Source organism: Ictalurus furcatus, chromosome 26 (assembly GCF_023375685.1).
Source record: "Ictalurus furcatus strain D&B chromosome 26, Billie_1.0, whole genome shotgun sequence".
NCBI classification, from domain to species: Eukaryota; Metazoa; Chordata; class Actinopteri; order Siluriformes; family Ictaluridae; genus Ictalurus; species Ictalurus furcatus.
In genome coordinates, this window is record NC_071280.1 from 12,452,523 (window position 1) to 12,475,853 (window position 23,331).

General features: G+C 39.6%; 1 protein-coding gene across 4 annotated transcripts in view; it reads right to left on the reverse strand.

The window, feature by feature from the left end:
• The window catches only part of mcf2la (mcf.2 cell line derived transforming sequence-like a), an 82,303-nt gene that overhangs the window by 25,883 nt on the left and 33,089 nt on the right, over nucleotides 1-23,331 (reverse strand). For all 4 annotated transcript variants that reach the window (XM_053615049.1, XM_053615046.1, XM_053615048.1 and 1 more), the window contains exons 3-6: nucleotides 19,884-19,998; nucleotides 14,625-14,715; nucleotides 2,397-2,516; nucleotides 57-173 (exon numbers count right to left, since the gene is read on the reverse strand). In XM_053615049.1, coding sequence (XP_053471024.1) covers nucleotides 57-173; nucleotides 2,397-2,516; nucleotides 14,625-14,715; nucleotides 19,884-19,998 — 443 coding nt within the window. The remainder of the gene's footprint in view (nucleotides 1-56; nucleotides 174-2,396; nucleotides 2,517-14,624; nucleotides 14,716-19,883; nucleotides 19,999-23,331) is intronic.

Here is a 23,331-nt window from a genome sequence, read left to right on the forward strand (position 1 = left end):
ATAAAACCTATGAAGTGTAGTTCTCACTATTCTGTAACTGCCGGTGCTGTACTTACAGTGCGGTGAGAGATCCACTTCTCGTGGCAATACTCCTGAGTGCCTCCCAACTCCTGGGTCAGCTGGGAGCGGTCTATGTAGCTGTGCAGCTCAGTCACTGAACTAAGCATGATCACCTGCAACACACACACAATTTTCATGTATTATCATACAACATGCTCTAGGGGAGACCATCAGCAATTCAGATGTAATTAGTGTAATAATGAAGCACACTGAACCAGCAAATAAGTGTGTGCGTGTGTGCATGTGTGTGCGTGCGTGCGTTCATGCTGATGCGTTCATAAATCACGGTCCACTACCAACAACTACCATTTGATCAAAAACCAGTACAATACAAAGTAATACTAATATTCTGTAAATCATCAGCATCCAAAAATACACTTCCTTTTGCTGTGATGCTATACTCAATTCAATAAAATTTCTTTGTATAGTGTTTTACACTAGACAGTGGCAGGGTAAAACTATACATTTTATTGATACTTTTCAACTGTTAACGTAGCTGTTGTTGTCTCTTAACCGTTCCGTCTTATGCGTGCACGTAATCGAGTTTGTGCTATTGTTCCCATTAACTTGGAAACAGCCTCAGCTCAGACCTTTGGACTGTAAATGTGCGTGTATTATAGTAAACATTTCTTTCAAAAGCAGCACATTCACATTTTATTTACTTGAAATAGGATTCAAATATTAACAAGCCAATCATTTTAAATGCAGCAATAGACATGTATTATTTAACAAGAAAATACATATTTGTTGCTATAATGAAGGTTTCTATGAGAAGAATATTCATGTAGCATTTACAGAAGGAAACTCAACATGAACAATTTGATACAAGCTATTCCTGTAAGTTTTCTAAAAGCAAGCAAGTTGAAATTGAAATGCAGTGGACTTTTAGACGCTTCCGAGAGGCCAACTGGCGTAATTAGGAGTTAATTGGAAGTGCATTTGCGAATGTATTTTAGAGATGGTGCCTTTTGCCCTTGATACCATGAGAAAATCCAAGCAATTCAGCCAAGACCTCAGGAACAAAATGTGGACCACCAAAGGAAGTCCCGTTCCTCTTTAGGAGCAATTTCCAAACAACTGAAGGTACCATGAGCATCTGGACGAACAACTGCATGCAAATATAAAAATCTTGGGACTACACAGACACTGAATCATTCAATAAGTAGGCTCAAAAATGTCCGGGGGATGAACAAAGTTTAATCTGAAAGGTATGGCAACAACAAAGGAAATTGTGAAGGAGTTGGAGGCATCAGGTACTAAAATATGTACATCCACCATTAAGACAGTCCTATATATCACCATGGCCTGAAAGGCAGTCATGGAAAAAAAGAAAACCCTAGTCCAAGACTGGTATTAAAAAGCCAGAATGAAGTTTGCAGGTGATCACCAGGACAAAGACCTAGTGTTTTGGAGGAGTGCTGTTGGGCCATAATGATCAGCACTATGTATGGAGTGTAAAGGATGAGGCTTTTAAGCTGAAGAACTGTAAAGCATGGGGGTGGCAGCATCATGTTGTAGGTGTGTTTTGCTGGAAAAGGTACTGATACACTTCAGAAAGCTGGCATCATGAAGACAGATTCTGAACCAAATACTGAAGCAACACAAATTTAAAACATGGTTGCAAAAGGGTCTTCCAGCAGGACAAAGGTCCTGAAACATACCTTGAAATATTGAGTTTACTGGGACTTATTTTGTGGATGTTCCACAGCATGAAATGGTCACACCATCCTGTCTTTCATTATGGTTTTTTTTGTTTTGTTTTTTTTTAAAAAAAAAAAACAGGTGTCCCCCATTGGGTTTTATTCTAAAACACTGAATCCCAAATTCACCACATATGCTCACTACATTGGACGTAACACATTGGTGTTTTAAGACCTATAAAGTGCAGAAATGTCCAATAGAAGACTATTTGAGATTCCTGCACAAAAAAAAAGTGACTGCAATAAGATTTTGTTGAAAACTGCCTGTTGAAAAAAAAAAAAAAAAAAAAAAAAACCCTGACCAATCAGAATTGATGCATAATTTAAAAATATCTGAAAGTAGCTAATGGAATAATACGTTCTGTCCCTTTTCTACACAATGGTACATTTAGCCAAAACATTTAGGAAACATGTTTTGAAAGATTTTTTTCCCTTCAAATACCTCCAGTAATTATTAGGGAAACTGGAATAATATTAACCCCATGAAACCCAAGTGTGTAGGGAGTGAAAAACTGTTTTCCAGTTGTTAACCATGCTATACGTCACTGTATTAAATAAATGTCAAGGGCATAGAAACAAGGCCTAGACTTTGCATTTCTTTTTCAGTCTTGCTTACAAGAGAACGTAAACACTCACCGGCACCTTCATTTTAAACTCATCCTTGTTGAGTCTAAAGAGGACGTCTGAGAGTGCACGCTGGAACAGGGCGGCGGGCCGCAACACCAATACCAGCTGCAGGTTTCCTGGGAACGAGCCCTGGAAAAACCCAAACACACGCACGCACACTATTACGACACACGGTATGTCTTAACAAAATAATAATAAAGCCAATGAAAATTCAAGAGAGTGTACTAAAAAACAAAAAGGTCACACTGGATTGTGATTAAGAAGCAGTGCAAAAACAATATGATAAAATACTGTACAAGGCTCAGCCAATCTGATTTCAGAGCTGAAGTGTGTTTTATGACCTGAGGTTACTTTGCTGTATGTACTTATCAAGTCTAGAATAAAATTCTGACTGGAAATTTTTTTTTAGACCTAGAATAAAATCAGACTATTTCTATAATCACTAATGATTGAATACAAGAAGCATGATCTATGAAACAAAAAGCCCTACAAATGATCATTTTTTAGATTTTTCCCATAAACCCTTTGGTTTTCTCTGTAGGTCCTCGTCAAAATGATCAAAAGCCAACCAACCAACCAAGCCGTGCTTCCTTATTACATTACTACATTATTAGCCATTTCTTCTTGGTCTGGTAATCCCGTTCCTTCTCAAACATATTTATTTAAAAAAAAAAAAAAAAAAAAAAAAAAAAAAAAAAATCAGTTGCCATGACAACAGACCCCGAAGAACTGGTAGCCCATGCAACAATGGTCTTGCGGCCCCGCTCCCTCCTCCTCAGTGTGTCTGAACGAATGCGTGAGCACATGGCACCTCTCAAAGACTCCCCATGCTCACCGACTGTTCATTAAATCCCCTCTCACGGGGCACCATGTCTCCTTAAATATTTATCAGCTCATCAATACGCAGCAGTGGCAGCCCTCGACAGAGCGAGTGAGCGAGAGAGAGAGAGAGAGAGAGAGAGCGCGAGAGAGAGAGAGAGAGAGAGGGGCATGACGTCTGCGAAAAGCAAGTCTCTGTGTTGACGCGCTGCCACACACACACACACACACCACACACACACATCCAGCAAGAGGTCCAGCTACACTACATCTGTTATTTGATGACAAACACTAGATATGAGTGACAAAAAGGCTGTAACAGAAGATGGAAAATGGGCTGAAGAACACATGGTTGGTCCAAAAACACCCTGCGTGCGTACAAACACACACATACACACACACACACACACACACACACACACACACACACACACACACGTTCAGTGCAGTCTGCCAGGCTGAAAAGGCTCCAGCTCGCTGTTTGGGCAAATGTGCCCCCTGTGTGTGTGTCTGTGTGTGTGTGTGTCTGTGTGTGTGTGTGTGTGTGTGTGTGTGTCTGTGTGTGTGTATCTGGACAGTGTTATTGTTTGTTGTGATTCTCATGAAGTCATTAGCACGAGGCTGGTGTGAGGGCTAACGAGTGTAATTGGTGTGCTAATCAGACTCAGATTGGACTCAGATTGGAGTCAGAGAGGAGCAGTGTGTAGAAAAGGACAGTAATTAAGCCCAAATCTGTAGGCTGTACTCATCACAGGGGGAGGGGCACGTCTCACTCACGTTTCTTCTTCCTGCTGTCTTCATTATTACTTTGCTGTTCTCTTTCTTTGTCCTCCTCTCATCACATTTTTTTAACCCTTGCTCTATTTTTGTTATTATTTCTTCTTCTAGGTCGTTCTTCCTTCTGCTCGTCCTTCACTTTTACACCCGTGCTTCTTTCTTCCGCAGTTTCTGCCTCTGTTTACTCCTTTTTCCAATTGACTATTTTCCTCCTTTTCTGTGCCTCCCTTTTTCTTTTTTTGCTCGTCACTCTTATTTCCTTTCCTTCTTTTTCTTCTTACTCTTTTTCTTCTTGTTCCTTTGCTACTTCTTTCTTCCCTTTATCCTCCCTTCCTTTTTAGCAGTTATTTTTTACCGCTCTATCAAGTTTTATTTTCTTCCTCCCTTTCGGCATTTTTTCTTGCTTTTTGTTTCCACCCCCATTATCCTCAATTTTCCACTTCCTCCTCCTTTCCCCCCCCAAAGATGTTATTTCTCTTCTTTTCTTTTCCAATATCTTTTTCCTCTTTCCTTTCTCTTCTTAGTATCTTTTCTTTTAATCATTTGGACTTGTTCATTCTTACTTCCTTTCATTCTTTCCTCGCTTTCCTGTTCTTCCTTCAGCCACTGTATTACTTCTACTTTTCTCTCATCCATATATTCATTTCTTTTCTTTTTCATTCATACTGGTCTCTCTTCTTTTTCCTTCTTTGTTCCCTTCTTCTATTTTTTTGCTTCTTTTTTCCACTTGTTCATTCTTTACTCAATTTTACATCATTCTTTCTTCAGTTTCTTGTTTCTCACCTTTTCTTACTGTATTACTTTATTTTCCTTTTCCCATCCCGCTTCATTTGCTTTACGTCTTTCTTTGCCCGTTTTGCCTTCTTTACACTTTTCTATACCTTCATCTCTTTGTTTCCGACTTCCTTCCTTCTTCTATTACATTAATTAGCTTATTATTATCATTAAAGAGCTTCCAAATCCACTTTCTAATGAACACAAACAGTTCCTGCGATGGTCATTAACGTACACTTGCTGGCATCATGTATGCGTTAAAAGCCATCTATTCTTCACACTAAACATAATTCAACCGTCCTGTAACGAAGGCAGTGTCCTGACCCCTGACCCCTGATCTCCATGACAATGGTGTGCTCCATTTGACACCGATTGGCCACGCTTGCCCTGAACAAGGCATCAACAACAGCCGAGCCGCACGTGTCGCCCCTGTACACAACAGGAGTCCTGTGAGTGAGTCGGACTCTATTATTGCTTGTAATGTGAACTGTTATTGAAACACATGCTGCTGATACGACTCCGAAGTGTGTGTGTGTGTCTGTGTGTGTTTTTATGGATGGACGTGGCCTATGGAGGTCTGTTATTCACTGAACACCCCTTTTCTTTAGCAACCTTAAATGTACAGAGAAGATGAGTTAGGAGTCTGGTGGTTCTTGGAGGCTCATTTTCAATCAAACCGCTAATGTCTCTAGCCCATGACCTCCCGCTTTCTCACACACACACACCTCTGGTGAAAGGGTGAGATGGATGATTGGCGACTAGGAAAGTGACTGAAGCAAGATGGAAATGGTGAGAGGCAAATGCAGTGTGTCTCTCTGTGTGTGTGCGCGCACGCACGTTATGTTGTGTCTCCAGGGAGCATCTGCCATCAAACTGATACACCAGCACTCTAATCAGCGCAAAGAAGCCGACACACAAGAATGCAGAATTCAATTAACATACCAGCTTGATTGCGCACGCGCACACAAACACACACAAAATTAGGCTGCTTTGCTTAAATTAGGCAGTCCTCGTCCATGTAGACCCACTACATTTGTCTATTTTCGTCTCTTCTGAGTAAACTGCTCAAAACCATGTCATGGCAAATAAATCCAGTAACCTGCAGCCCATTCCTTTGACCTTTCCCCTTTCACCCTTGAGCCTGGGATGCTGCCCCATGACCCGCCCCCAATCCTCACTCTTAAACACTGCCCAGCTAGCAGCAACGGCAGTCTTCACTCTGCTCCAACGCCGTTTCCGCTCCGCTCTCGTGTCATTGTGTACTGAAGCCAATGACCCGAGGCCAGGCATTATGAGCACGCTTACTAATCAGGAGAAACACGACAGTGATGGAGTGAGTGTGGCTGAAGCCTTCAGCGTATATACATGTTGGGGAAAGAAAGATAACAGAAGCACAGTTGCGATTGGCGGTGTCTGGGGAAGGAAACTGCTAACAGCACAACGCTGAGGAAGCGGAACGGATCGACCTGGAGCTGGATAAACAGAGGACGCAACATCATGTTGCTCGAGAAATATACGCATCATTTATATTGTTTTTTGATCATTTAAGAATGCTGTATTTATTTAATAAAATCTTTCTTAATTTAAAAGACACTAAGGCCCTGATTTACTAATCTGAAATCACACACAAATATATAAATAATATTTAAATGAATTTTTCCACCTAAAATTTTGTTTTTTTGTCTCTTTAAATGATTTTCCCCCATATTTTCACTTTTCTTTGCCTCCTTCAGTCTTTTTTTTCCTCCATATTACTTCCTGTGTTTCCCCCCCCTTCTTCCTCTTGTGTTATTGCCATTTATCCTCTTCCTTTCTGTTCATTTTTAAATTTCATTTGAAGTTTTTCTTTTTCCGACGTTCTTTTTTCCCCCCTCCCATTTTAATTTCTTGTTAAAAATGTTTACTTTTCCTTCTTTTCTTTTATAAAATCTTTTCTTTCCTGAGTTTTTCCCGTTCTTTCTTTCCCTCCTCATCTTCCAAACTTGCTTCCTTCTCTTTAATCCCTTTCTCCCTCTCCATTTTTGGTATGTCAGTTTTCTTGATATTCTTTTTTTGGTCTCTCTTTCCCACATAATTTTTTCTCTCCGTTCCTTTCTGTTTTAATATTGTATTTTCTTTCAAACTAGCCACGGGGAGTGGTTTTTATTCCTCTTATACCACGGCAATTTGCCAACAATCATCATTTTTACATTTACAAGAATTTTATCACTGATAAGAAATTTATAAGAACAAATTCTTTTTTTTTTTTAAATCCGTTTATAGTTGCATTTTGTTCCACGTTGTGGAAGCTGTGATTTGCCTTGGCACTACTGTCAAAGCCTCCGTTAGAGAATGACTCGACACCTTCCGACCAATCAGAATGGAGATTTGAACATTGCTGTGGTTTAAAGGGTAATAATATAGGGTAAACGTACTTTTCTTACAGACAAGCTACATTTAGCAAATGAAGCCCGCTGCATTCAAAATGCTCCTCCAGCACATCAAGCAGCCTTCACAGCTCTAGTGCACTTCTTTACAAGGGCACTTCGGAAATATTTCCAACAAGGCACATCAAGCTTCTTGAACTTTAAAGGCGGGCTGGACTGTGCTAATAATCTCCCCTGGGATGGAGGGAAAGGGAAAGATGGCTAACAAGCACTTTCAGACCTGAAAAGAGAGGACTGATGTGGCTCCCGATACGGAGCTGAAGATACCATCGCCAAAATGACTGCTTACAACAGTCACACAGCAGGTTAGCATGTGAAAAGGGTAATCACCATAACAACCAGCGGATAATGAAGAGTAGTGTGCAGTAGCTGCTTGTTATGTTGACTAGACACAGATTTTATTTCAGTAGTCAGTGTTAGTGGGTTCCGGGTCCACGAGGGGTCCATGAAGCACACACAGGGGGTCCATGATATTTTTTAATGATTTTCATACAGTGGTGGAAATCACAACCCACCCTTTTAAAAGTTACTGTATTTAGGGGCCCAAGCACCAAAGTCAACTGGGAAAGCTTTACGACTCCCAACAATTTTATTTGACATTTTTAAATAATGTTGTATGTTAATAATTTTTAATAATGAAATAAGTCTTTACTCATGAGGGTCTGTGGAATTTATTTTACAGCTAAAGGTGTTTGGCTGCAAAAGGTTTGAGAACCCTTAGTGTAGGTTTCTTAAAACTTCTTGGTCATTAGATATTCAAATTAGGAACAAACATGTTTTAGATACAATTCCTCAGATTGTTATGGATTTAACAATATAATACTACTACCAGAGATCTATTTTAACGGGGTGGGGCGAGTTGACGGAAGTTGTCCACCAGTTTTAAACATGACAAGACTTTGTAAAACTGGCATACCTGCTTGAATTAAAGCCATGAATCATGAATTCCCTTTAAACATCTATCAGTGGTTTGATTTCATTGGTGAGACACAAATGTAAAAAAGTTCTTAGTGTCAAACCAATGGACTACAAGTACAAATACTGAAAGCTAAAATGTTCATGCTACACCAAGATCTTGGAAGAAAAATGTATAATGGCCTGCATTAAACAGTAAAAGCCATCAATATAACATTCTGATCTGCATTTATAATCTTCAAAAGGTTGCTTTAATATTTAATCACATTATGTATTATGCATCAACTGCCTGCTACTAGTACTAGTACTGTATATACCTGTTTTTATTAACAGGCTTCAATTTATCTAGTGCTTTACAACTTATTTACTGAAAATCACCAAAAGTTATAGCATGCATTTTAATATAAATACTAATCAATCATCACTCATTAATATTGATTAAGCTGAATTTAAAGACTGTTTGAACTGTGGTAGAGCAGAGTTTCTTAGTTCCAGTCATGCAGAACTGTAAACATTTTCATAGATGCTAATCTGGGGCCAGTTATCACGTTAGCATAAATTTGCATGGATTAAAATTCCCTAAAAATAAATAAATAAATAAATAAAAGATCTAAAAGGGGTTTGTTTGGTGACGGTATGAATTATAGAATGTACAAAAACTCAGGATCAGAGCACAAGGTCAAAGCTGATAGATTATTGTTAAACGTCACTCAAACATCTTCAAATGCCCAATTTGTGTGAGCCTTTACTTTTTGTAGCCTCAGATTCAGGGGCGTAACCTGGCCTGGGCATTGAGCCCCGAATAATTCTCCACTTGGAGCGGTTTGTCACTACGTAACTGAACGTCAGTAAAAGAAAACGGCGGTGTTGTAGTTTTATATCTTCAGTGAACAGAGGCGAGACCAATCAGACAGGTTTTACAGGAAAACGCATGGAAATACTCATGTCTTATTGGCTGACAGTCTCTCAATTCTGCCAAACGCTTGCTCATAAAGCCAGTTAGTGCAAGGGGAAAAATGGATTTACTCTGATTTTTACCACCAAAAAAATAAAATAATTCACAGTTTAGTGGATGAAACTGAAACACTAACATAAGGACAGCGACTGTACTTTGCATGGCACTGTAGTAGCTAAACCCATACAGTGATAGCTTAGTTGTGCCTCCTCTTGGCTAGCAATGCCAAACTAGCCTAGTCTGGAGGTCCTGTTTCATGATAAGGAAAGTTCCATGATAAATCCAACTTTTTGTCAATTTTTAAATTTTTTTTTAAAGCAATTAGCCCTCATATGCAAGTAAAATAAATGGAAACAGACTATTAAAGGTTTTTTTGATGGTGAAGAACCTGGGCTGACCTGGACTCTAGAGACTATGTTTGAAAGTCTCAGAAGATCAGCAGTTTCTGAAATACTCAAACCAGCACAGCTACCATGCCACTGTCAAAGCCATCGAGATCACAGTTTCTCTCCATTCTGGTCTTTGATATGAACATCAAGCAAAGCTCTTGACCTGTATCTGCATGGGTTTTATGGATTGTGCTGCCGCCACATGATTGACTGATTAGATAATTGCATGAATGAGCAGGTTTTGCAAATTACAAATGCAACACTATATTCATTTCTATTCTACATCCTGCAACATATGATGAATATGTGCATACATTCGAGTAGAAAGACAAAATCTGACAACACTGCCGGTACTGAACTTCCCGTCAGCTGTATGGAAAACGTTCCTTGTTTTTCCAGCAGCAGCTGCACTGCTGACAATTAACCCCAGCAGACAAAGAGCAGGACAAGTGTCTGGGATAAAATCATTATGTAATGGGGTGTGTGTGTTTGTCTAAGAGGGAAACAAACAAAAAAAAAACTATACTGGGATACTGTTGTTTTTTCCATGCACGTGTGTAATTAACATAGAACAGGTGTGAAACTAGAAGTGAGAAAAAACACATGCACATAAAATAGAGATAAAAAAAAACAAAACAAACAAAAAAAAGTTCCAAGTTCCATAATAACTAGAAATCGCTGTAGGCTCAGGGAAAAAAGAAAAAGAAAAAAAACAACACTACACAATTAATCTATTCTTAGGGTTGTGAGGGGGAAAAAGTGGCATTTTTGCTGAAGTAGGCTAGTAGGGTACGACAAAAACACCTCTCTTCTGACTCAACTGTGACAAATAGTACACGCTTCAGGAGTGTAAATGTGGTGTTAATGCAGAGTTAATGCAGGTGTATACTTATTTTGTTTTCTGCTAAGCATGTAAATATATTATGTAGCTTCTGAAGGGCAGTATTAAATGGGGGGGGGAAGGATCTATAAAAAAAAAAAGATAATTTGTATCAATCACCTATTCACAAGTTTACACCCCCCAGCTCTTAATGTATCGCGTTGCTTTCTTGAGCATCAGTGAATGTTTGCATCTTTTGTAATAATTGTGTACGAGTCACTCAGTTGTCCTCAGTGTGAAAAGATGGATCTTAACGTCATATAGTCACTGCTGGGGTCAAATATGTCAAATAGAATGTGAAGGACCTGGAGGATTTTTCTGAAGAACAGTGGGCAGTTTAACTGCTCAAGACAAACAAGGGACTCATGAACAGCTATCACAAAACAAACACAGTCGTTGATCATCCAGGTAACGACACACGGTATTAATAATCAAACGTGTGTAAACGTTTATACTCGTTAGTTTGTGTAAATTCAGTTATTATTGTGACTTGTGGACTATATGTAAACACATGTGAAATAACTTAATCAGAGCAGAACTAATAAAATACAAAATGCTATTTTTATGATCCCTCATTTAAAATGTATTTTTTATTATTAACATTTTGTAAGGCGTATGTAAATTTGTGACCTCAGCCATATATTCTACACACGCCGAAATAAATCCTACACTCAGCCAAGAAAAATGCAGATTCAACACAGACTGTCTGATGTTTTCAATCTGAGGTAACAAAATAATTCAGTTATAGTGAAGCATAATTGCATTTAGCCCCCATTTGAATCGACCCTGCAGACTACATCAGGGCTTTTTCAGCTTCAATTTCACACACACACACACACACACACACACACACACACACACACACAGTTCCAGATAAATAAATAGTTTGAATGTAACCACTTTGTTCATTATTGTAAGTACATTAAGCCTTAACCATACAATATATTAGTAATGCATAGAGAGCTAACATTCAAGGTAGACCATAGATCAGTGCTGAGCCATCATCATGACTACAAAGTATAGCCAGGTGTGGAAAACCCACTGAGAAACTGTGCTTAAGTAAAAGAAAACTGTCAAAATCTTCAATAAAAGTAGAAGCACTGAACCAGAACTCTACTACTTGAAATTAAAAAAATATCTACAATTAAAACATACTCAAGTAAGAGTAAAAAGTAAATATTTGTTACTGATGAAATGAACTGATCACATTCATCATGACCGATTCCTGAAAGACTAGTTAGTTTGCTTAGCAGTATGGTCCCAGGGGAAATATTCTGCCAACACATAAAAACCTAGAAACTGGAATTAATTCTAAGGCACATTAGCAACAAAAAAAACCCCACAAAACTGAACTAACCAGCTAATTTAACAAACTAATATACAATAAATAACCAGCTAGATAATTTAGCAAGTTATTTAAAAAAAAAATCTAACTAGCAAACTCAGATTACAAACTAATTTACAAAACATAGCTAGCCAGCTAATTTAACAAGCTAATCCACAACATATAACTGCCCATCTAATTACCCTTATTTACTCCATTAGCTGAAATGAGAATCACTACTGAAGTTTGTCAGTACTGTTAATCTGATTAACCCAGTAACTTCTTCCCTATTGTCCGAGAAACACTCCCTCACTCACCCCCCCCCCCCCCCCCCCAATTTTACACCCCCTGTGGTTTCTAATCTTGTTGACAGCTGAACAGGTCCACCGAGAGTAATCCCACTAAACCCATAATGAGGGCCATCTATCTTATCCTCTCATATCAGTTAACTGACCACTTTACCAAACACCCGCACACCATCCCCATGATTGTTTTTGGTCGAATATTCCAACATTTTGTCTACCATTTACATTTGCGTTTATATTTATTAATTTGGTAGATCCTTTTATTCAAATCAACGTACAACTGAGCTGAGCAGATGAGGGTTCATCAAATGATCAAATGACAGATTAGTGGTACTGGGATTCAATCTCACAGCCTGCTGATCAGTAGTTCAGTATTTGTCCTGCAGTATTTTATCCCCAGTTTGGTCACCTGCCAACCAATAAGGTTTTAAAAAAAACAATAAACAAACAAACAAACAAACACCACCACCACCAACCACCCCAGTTTATAGTCATGCGATGATATCAGTTCGTACAGGATTTCATGGAGTTTTTTTTGTGATTGTTGCGACCAAAAATGCTCAACTTTGCTGTGGCCTTTTTTAAAAAAAAAGAAAGTGACTTCCATTTCTGGGGAAAACTATTCAAATTGGTGAAACTGCAATTGCACAAAATCGTTTAGCAGTGATGTTTGTTGTAAATGAGACCTTTGACCGAATGCACGTTGTGATGATGTCACGTGACACATCCTGGCCCAAATCTGCTGATAATCTGCTGTAATTTTGAAAAATTTCAAGCTCCTTTGAATATTGCGGAGTTCATTTCCACAATCACAAAATTGCGAAATCCTGGAGGGACTGTATTATGAATTGGAATGTTTTGGATAGGGATTTAGTATAGTGGATAAATTCCAAAGCCCCTCAGATCACCCCCCAATGTAAATACAGCAAAACACATCATGCACACAGTTCTACTCAATAAATCCCTCACACATATTAACCATACAGCAAATGTTAGACGGTTTCTTTAAAAAAATAAAAATAAATAAATAAATAAAGTAAAGGCTAACTGCAATGTTTTCATCATAGAGGTCACGTCGAGCTGGGAAGTAGTAAGCAGTTGAACTCAATAGACTCCCTGTTGGCTGTATACTTTAATCCAAAGCTAGACTTGAGCTGTGACTGGGATATTGGCCCCAGTGCACTGGTCCGAGTGGAGCACTACTGTAAATATAAGTGCCTATAAAGAGGTGAGCAGTAATAATGTAGAAGTACTGAGAGCCACACACACACACACACACACACACACACACACACACACACACAGTGCCTAAAGCAACAGCTATTGTTTTCACCACCTGGGTGTTTATAGGCATGTACACAGGCATGATGCAATAAAACATCAACATTGTCTCAAAACGGTACGAAAGTGACCCATATTTCTCACCAAAATCTACGGTGGCTCAGGAAGTCAACAACACTACTACGGCATTTTACGACGCATGCTACGAGAAAACAATCCAGGAAGCAAAAACAATACATATAACACAATACATTAAGATGATGCGTGATGTGGAGTGGAGTTACTGTTACCACCTGATACTTAATTCCCTATAAACAGCAAGTCCTGAAGTGTTTTATTCCACATTTTTATTTGCCAATATATTGTACATAAATATTATATTTATTGAAGATTGGCACTTTTTAATCATTTGTAGTTACACTTGATGATGAGGAACAACCACGGAATGAGTTAGTTCCTGTTATCATTTGTATTATAACAGCGATAAACACTTGTTCCTTCACTAATCTGTTTTTTTTTCCCTTTTTGAAGGTAATAAGACAAAAACTGCAGCTTGGAATGAAGCCTTTCCTGTTTTGGTGTTACCTCTGACTGTTACAAAGCATTGACACTGGAGACTCCTTCCAACAATGTTAAATAAACGTCTCATTGCACAAAACTTCACCATGTTAACAATGATGCTTTTTTTGGTAATCCGTTTATTATTAGCATCTGCCGTACGAGTCGCTCCGAGTTAGCCGTTACTATAGAAACCGTAACGCGTTAGAACGAGACATTAATATAAACCTCTGCTTTACCCTCCAGCCAAAATTCTGCCAGAGCTGCTGTTAGAACACCTTCAGACTTAAGAGTTCAACAGTGCTGTGGTATACTACACTATAATACATTAGCACTACATTGGTATCTTAACTAGCATGTCTACTTACATTAAAAGTACCAACGTAATCCATCAACAGAAGTCTGTATATTACAGTTGCATACAGTTTACGTGTAATCACGTGTGTATGACAGCCCTTCATATAAAGTGGGACCATAATTACAAATAAAAGGGCGAAATTTCCATCAAGGATATAAAGGTCAACTAATCTGTAAGATTGTAAACACAAGCTTTTTGCTTTTATCTGCCAGGTTGTTAACTGGTTCAATGTTAATTTAGCAGTAGAGGTCAATGAACGTCTCATTACTGTAGATTTGTTATGGTGTCCACAAATGCAGCGTTCATTTTTGGTAATGTGTTTTTCGGCTCATTAGTTTTAACGAATGTAATGCTGTTCCTGTCTTTTGTTGCAGCTCTCCAGTCCACTGTACATATCTAGCATATATTATAAATACTGTCATGGACACACAGCTATACAGATACCCATAATACATGAATGACACACACACACTCACCGCGATGCGCAGTAGTGTTCCCTTCACCGATGCCCATCTGTCTTGCCTGCGGTCGATGATCAGGATGAAGCCAACTCCTGACGCGCTGAGGCTACGGAGCAGAGAGGCATGGTCACCATGGCAGCAAATACATCTCTCTCATCTTGCAACACACACGATCACATTCTTAAACACAAGCGCAGAGATGCATCTGTGTATCTGCTAGACCTGCATACTACTAAATACATACACACCAGCTTCCAATATTAAACCAATCTCCAGGCCTTCGATTAGCTGCTTTACATGTTCACCAACATCCTCAATGACACGTACAGATCGTAACCGTAGAGACACGGCGTAGAGATGCTTAGCTGGCTGCTACGTCCATCACCATGGAGAGTGGATGTTCACTCCTTTGCCAGCATCGGGCTGCTGCACCATGGTTACCAAAACGTCCGTCTTGAAGAAAACACTATTTTAGTGTAAAATGATGAATGTCAACCTGATGAAGGTTTGTATTCCTGTACTTATCCAGAGGGTTGGTGGTAAAATCCGCAAGCGTTTTTTCTTCCCCGTGTGCGTGCGGGTGTGTGTGTCTGTATCTCTCCAAACCTTGTGTTTACGGCTGCAGTAGCACTGTATTGAAGCACCAACGATGAAGGCAGTGCAGAATGCTCCCCGCTCAATCCACCAGCCAATGTTAAAAGATCAGGTGCTCCCTCAGAACCAATCAGGGTGCAGCATGGATGTGAGAGAGCCCAGCCTGCAGGCTCACAAGGCTTGGAGAGGCATGGAGGGAGGGAGTGAAGGAGGGAGGAAGGGAGGTGTCTCAATGATAAAAAGGTGGCAAGCAAGGAAGGAACTGCTGATGCCCTTATATTCCTGCCGCCATGATAGTATACAGCTTGTACGTGTGACACCTATATTACTCTTCTAAAAGCTGAGCTTTTCTTCTTCGCTTCGTCCCTAGACGTCATTTCGATTAAGCCGGCCACGTCGCGTTCTGCATCTCCCCCCTCGTCTTTTTGCCCCGGTGTTCCTCACACTCCACTGCCCTGCTGGGGGGGGGGGGGGGGGACAGAAAAAAAAATAAAAAGAAAAAAGAACAAAACAGGAGGAGTAGAAGGGGGAGATGCATTCTCTCATCAGTACGAGTAGCCATGCTCTCTGAAGACACAGCATGGCACAGCCATCATGACTGATGGTGTGCCTCCAGAGCAACAAGATTTCACTGATTAGTATTCATTAACCTCTAAATCAAAGACTGAAAGGGATGTACAACAGCAGAGGACCCCAGCTCCAGTGCTGGTGGCACAACATCCGGTTTTACTGTTCAAACAATACTCCATTTTTTCCTCTTTAAAAAAAAAAAAAACAAAAAACCCCAAAACAATTGCATATTCAAAAGCTACATTAAAAAAAAAAAAATCTGCAGTCAGATGTTTTTGTTATCCCATGTTCTACTTTTAGTTACTGAACACAGTGGCATGGTGGCTGGTGCCAGATGGGATGGTTTTAAGGAATTCAGAAACTACTGATCTCCTGGGATTTCAACACACAACAGTCTCTAGAGTGTACATGGTGTGAATGGTGGAAAGAAAAGAAAAAAAAAGAGAAAAGCCAGAAAACGTCCAGTTAGTAGTGGCAGTTCTGTGGGCATGAATGCCATGTCGATGAGAGACATCAGAGCGGAATGACCAGACTGGTTGTAGCGGACACGACCGATACAGTAACTCAAAAACACTCTTTACAACCGTGGTGAGCAGAAAAAACATCTCAAAACACATTAAACCTTGAGGACTACAGGCTACGACAGCAGATCATCAACTCCCATCACATTTCTTCCCATTCTAGTGTTTGATGTGGACATTAACCGAAGCTCTTGACCTGTATCTGCGGGATTTTATGCATTGTGCTGCTGCCACATGATTGGCTGATCGAATAACGGCATGAAGTGACTTTTTAAATGTATATTACTGTATATCCATGATTCTACATATAAGATGCATGTTAAAGGTACAAACGATAAGAGATAAGGGGACCACCCCACACTCTGTATAGTGAATAGAAAGCCATTTGGGATGTGGCCCTGCTGTGTTGGAATTTTCTTCTGAGCTGAAGTTGGCAGATTTTTATGTAAATCCTGAGCACCCAAGAAATAAAAAAAAAAAAAAGAGCTAGATATCAGTGACGAGAAAATGTCACCGTGTGAGTAAATAAAACTGAATCAAACATTAAATGATAATATGTTGACACCCTTCACTAATAAATGTAAATCACATTTGAACACTGATTAAAATTCGATTCAATTAAGTAAAATGATTTTACATTTTTTTTAAAAGAGAATTTGTCAACCTTAGCCTGCACCCAGTTAATGAGATTATTATGAAGCCCTCCATACAGTACATCTGGATCAGGAGCAAAAAGGCTCGAAAACTGAGGAGCACTGCAAGCGCAACAAAAGGTTCCTCCGGATAAATAAATCATTCCTATGAATACAGTGTATATCGGAGTAAACTGCAGGTGAAGCATTGCTGTTCGTTTCAAACAGATCCTCAGCCCCACCAAATTAAATCCACATCAGCTTCCTATTTTAAATCTGGAAAACCTTAGGCAATTAGAACCTCCCCATTTCCATCTGTGTGTGTGTTTCACCTTCACACCCCCTTCTCCCTCTCGTCCTGCTTTCACTGGTCCTATTCCCATGAGACAGCAGTGTGAGAGAACCAGACAGAGGGAGGGGGAGAAGAGGGGGAAAAATCCCCCCAAAGTATTCCTTAAGCAGAGTTACAGGCTTGTACATGAATGAGGATTTTTGTAATGAATATTAAATACGTTCAATCTTCAAGCAAATGCACATAAAATCACCATGCGTGATACGTCACCGTCGTTACACCATCAATTCAGTGAAATATCAGATGATTACAAATGCAGATGCTACACACGTTCATCTGCACATTCTCTCACTGTCCAAATCTCAATCTCATGATCACCTTCAGTATGTAGTTGCGGGTTAATGATTCAATCCCAACATGTAAAATCATTTTTACACCGAAAAGCAAACTATCAGTGACCTCTGCTGGCAAGACTTCAAACATTCAAACATTATGCATACTATATTCAAAATTACATTGAAATATGTGGCACATTGAATTAGTTGCTTGCCAGATGCATTATTCTCTACGTTTACATGGACAGCGGTAATCTAATTATTGACCTTATAGTGAATAAGACAATATTGTGATTAAGGTGTTTACATGAGCCGCTTTTAGAATACTCCTTTCATGTTCCCGTTTTACACGTTATAGAACATAGATCGATTAACGGCACACGTCATTACGTCCCCGTGCCACGCCGTCCCTCCAGAATTACACATATCGACATATAGTTCGTCTTTGTTATGGTATCGTATACAGGTTTGTGCGTTTTTATTTTTTAATTTTACAAAAGCTTCAAGTGCAGTTAATTATTTGTCATGCTGTACGTGCAAATAGACGACTGCTTGAAGCCGTAGGCTGCGTCCCAAACAGTACTTACATAATACAGTACAATACTACAGTATATACATGTATCTCGCCTACTATATAGTAGGTAAATATGCGGTTTGGGACGCAGCCGTTCTCTTTTGTTTGCCGTAAAACGGTTGAGCACTGCCGTGTGTGTACATGTGCTGTCGCACAATGCGGTGAAAACTCTCACACGAGGTTAATAGTGTGATTAAGGTGTGTACATGTCTGTAACGCACTTCGATAATGCGACCAAAACAGGAATACTCCACATGTCTTAATTCCATTTGTGTTTACTTCGAGTATGACCTTAATCGGATTAAGGTAATTAAAAATTGCTGTTTATATGCTAGTTTCTTAATCAGAGTATCGTCTTAATATCAGATTATTGTTGTTCATGTACACGTACTGATTGTTCTTGGGTTTTTCCAATATCCAGTTATTCACCGTCATTAATAAAGTATTGAGAGGAAAATTCGGTTTGTCTGTTTTCTATATCGAGGTATTTCTGTCAGTTTGGTTCATTTTGCAGATTTGAATTATGAATGAACACATATGCGTGGTATCGTGATACTACTCGGTATCGTAATACTTCAGCTGGTATAGTATAGTAAGAGATACGTTTATTTACATTTATTTATTTAGCAGACACTTTTATCCAAAGCGACTTACAAGCGAGAGAATACAAGCAAAGCGATATAAATACAAGCAAAGCGGAGAACAATACAAGTAGTGCTACCATACAAGATCCATTCATTGAGTTCTAGAAGAAGTTTATGGTATCGTGACAACCCTAGTGGTATGTATTTATTAGATGGTATTTAATGGATAAGTACACTCACCCTGCACATTTATGAAATCACGTGGCAACAGCACAATGCATAACATTATAGAAACAAGTCGAGGGCTTCAGTTAATGTCCACAAGGTAATCCAACAACAGAATGTGGAAACAGTGTGATCTCAGTGACTTGGTTGTTGGTACCAGACAGGCTGGTTTGAGTACTCCAGAGAGCGCTCATTTCCTGGGACTTTCACACTCAACAGTCTCTAGAGTTTACACTGAAAGGTGTGGAAAACAGAAAACATCTAATGAACAGCAATTCTACAGGTGTAAATGCCTTGTTGATGATGAGGTCAACGGAGAATGGCCAGACTGGTTCAAGCTGACAGGAAGGATACAGTAACCCAAATAACCACTCTTACAACTGCTCACAACTGTGGTGAGCAGAAAAGCATCTCGGTATGTACAACACATCGATCCCTCAGGCAGATGGGCTACAACAAGACCTGGCAAGGTTATTACCCAGTTTTTCTACATCAACCACTAGCTACATCTTCTGCCTCATGAAAGCCATTGATCTGGGATGTGAAGGCTAACATGTGCTTCGTCCGTGTCGTCATAGGACAGCTGAACATGCTTGGAGGCTCAATTCTGTAAACGAACAGAAGCAGGCAATTGGCCAATCATTGCTTTGTCGGTCAGCAGAGCGTGGAAGATCCCATCACCCACCTCAAAAACAGCTCTCTTGGCTCCTCTTCTGATGACCAGCGTAACCTGGGATTAATGTTTACCAAACTGGTCATCGCTCACCTATGATGCACGCTATTTTGTTCTCGCACACTTGGTTCCTAAACAAAGAGCGTCGAGTAGCTGGTGTGTTAGCATCCATGGACTGTATGGAATGCTCAGGAACCCTTGGAACATTTATATGATATCTGATATTACACACAAACACAGTTAAATGCGACTCATTCAGGAAGTCAATACACACCTGGGAACGCTGGTCAGGTACGTCAGCACGTTCTGGAACTCCTCCTCCTGCAGCTCTGCAAATGTAGGGAACTCTGGGAAGATGATGATGGGGCTGCCGTTCTCCCCTCGACCACCTGGGGAAAACCATCAGGAAAACAGGAAGCATTGTTAATTCCTTATAGGTTTTCTTTACACCGTTATTACCAATGTTAATGGATAATGTAAGACAAACTTTTTTTTTTTTTTTTTTTTTTGTAGTGTTGCTCTGTATACTGGCATCCTGCAGCAACCTAAAGCTAAACCAGCCACCAGGGGGCACTGGCCCATCTCCTGTTCAGCCTCTGTACAGCGGAGTGAAGGAGAAATGCACAAAAGCGAATATGGAGGGTATTGTAGTGAATAGTCTCACAATATCCACAACACAAAGCAAAACCTGATTACTCAAAGACATTGTGTGGAGGAGAACACACACACACAATAATGTGTAAGTGAGTGATGACTTTGGGTTCTCTCATGCTGCGTGTTCATCATAGAGTTAAGCCCTCGCTTAAGGCCATCATGTGGGATTATCACCATCATCCATCATATTTATGTGGGTGTTGAGTGGCCTAAACATGTATTTGAGGAGTGTTTAGGGGGCTGCAGTGGAACGAGACTGGTCTTCAACCTTGAAGCTTCCTAATCCAAGGTCCCAGAGAGGAGGTTAGAACTGTTTTTTTTTTGTTGTTGTTTTTTTTTCCTTTCAGTTGTAGTGTGTTTATATAATATATTAAAAATCACCAAACATTATTTTAAACCATTTAGACCAAATGACACCATATTCAACTTTGCCGAACCCCGCTAGCTAGACTAGCTATACATCTAATCAGTAGCATAAATACTAGCTAGCATGCTAGCTAGCCACGCTGGTATTCCACAAGTAAATATATGAAATTTGCTGCATTATAGAACGCATCAAATCAAATAAAGTGTACAGACATTTAAAACATTTATTTCATTTCAAAACCGTTCCACTTGATGTTCGCAGCTAAACGCCCACACAAGTCACAAAGTCCTCCAAACCACATCTCAAAATTTTGGAAATTCATAGCGCTATTAGATTGGACAATACAACAAACAACCCTGTGGTCATAAATAGAATTAGAAAAAGTAGTAATTTGGCCACAGCTGTAAATGGTTTATAATCAATCAATTTGGAAGGTTTTGGGAGGAGTTGACACAAATCTGGCAACCCTGTCACAAATAGGAGTATAAATCCACACAATGTGACATGATTACAATTCATAAGGCAGTTAGATATTTGACAATACCAAGGAATCTGTTTCAATGCGATTCGATTCACTTTAGTAGCCTCCTATCGATATGCGACCACCTTTTGTTCACAACTCAGGGTAGGCCTTTCGTTACTTCGTAAACATTGACGATGCAGAGAAAGATTTTAAAAAGTATCAGCGTTATGGGAAAATCACCTTGCTAACCCATCGCTAGCCCATCGGTTTAAAAATATTCATTATTTTTGACACTCCAGTTACACCCTGTTTTGTAATAATTCATTTATGATTGTTGCTACGGTTTCATGTCAATCGTTGTCTTTTACACCGGTGCAGCTATCCAGATTGTCGCTCGTTACACAATGCTGAATTGCTTCCATGACCGTTGACAGGTGGGAAACTGGGACGTTTCCGACCTCGGAGTAGGAAAAATCCTTTTGAACCGGTTTCTCACATTTCTCAAGAGCTGCGACTTCTTCAACTTTGAATTCTGTGATGTCATGTCACGATGGCAGAACTCACGTTACACCGTAAGAATACAAAATACTAACCATATTAGCGTTAAGCTTTATATTTGGTATGCTTTATCATCACCAAATATAAAGAGGATCGTTCCGATATTTATATGATCAGGGTTTTGTTTTTTTTTTAATTTTCACATCCTAGATCTACTTTTAAAATAAACCAAACTTCTTTTTAGAGGGTGATCTAGAAACTATTTGAGAGCGTTTCCATATCCACACAGAAGCCAAAAAAAGCATTAGCACGGAATTCGTAGTATACAAACTAACCAACAATGTGCAGACATTTAAGTGTTTATTTTATTTATTATTTTTATTTAAATCCATTTCACTTGCTGTCAAAAGCTACATGTTTACACATAACCTGATATGCAGAACTCCATTTTTAATCACGGGACTTCTGTGTTGTCATTACGTGGACTCTGGAATAAAGCAGGTCTCAGATGGGAAGCACGTTTACTTTGACTGTCAAGCACGCACGCACGCACGCACACACACACCGAGGACCTTTTCTCGTCTCTCTGAGAAAAACATCCCGTCCTCATGTTATTACACCAACCTCCTCCAAAATCACAATGTCCTTAGTGAAAATGATGCTGTGGTCCTATTTATCATCAACAGTGCAGAACCAGAGACACGTGGCCCATCTGCTGGAAGCGTGTGTGCGTGTCTTTCCCAGGCTTTATGAATACGCGTGAGGGACAAACACAAGGTCAATTTGGCCCTCTGTTCTGCCTCCACACATACAGAATACACAGATGGACTGGCACAAACACTTCACCACTGAACAAACTGCTTCCCTGTTTGTAACGAGGATGAAGTAAACTTCAGTTATGAGATGAAACACAGATCAAAGTTGACAGAAAAAGAGCGTGAGGGAAATGGCTAAAAGAGAAGCATGTTATATAAACACACAGTGAGACTGGTAGGGTAAGTCTGTCATTTACTGTGGGTGGAAGAGCAAGGCAAGATCAGTGGTCAGACACACACCCACACACACACACACACCCACACACACACGTAAAAACCACACCGCAGAAACAGTTATAACCAGAGTGCAGTGGCTACAGTTCAGAGCAGCTAAACAGAGACACATCATTAACAGAGCTCTGAACACAGATGATTTATCTTAAAAGCAATAATGAATGGACAGACTGCTGGTGAAAATATAGAAACCTTGACTTCAAAGATACAAACATGCACACAATTTATGGCCTGTTAGGTTGTTTCTGCGTCTCCACACTTTCAGTCTCCTTCCCAGTATCACTGCAGTGTACGGTGTCATGGAAACCCTGAATAATTCAGGATGACTGAACCTGAACCAGGTCCTAACTGGGACACATGTAGGTATCAAACTTAGAGTTTGGTAGCTTTGTGTATGTGGTAGTGAACTGTGATTCCCCTGCTAAGGTCATTTAATGGCTTCCTGGACTGCACACCTCAGGACAAATAGCAGCCGGGTCTTCTAAATAAATAAATAAATAAATAAATAAATAAATAAATAAATAAATAAATAAACAAACAAACAAACAAACAAACAAACAAACAAATAAACAAATGTATGGAATATGGGATTTCACTTCTTCAATATTCTGCCTCCTTAGCAGTGGAAAAGGCTTCCTATGTCTGCAAAGTTCTGAAGACGTAGCTTTACATATATTAATATCCAACATAA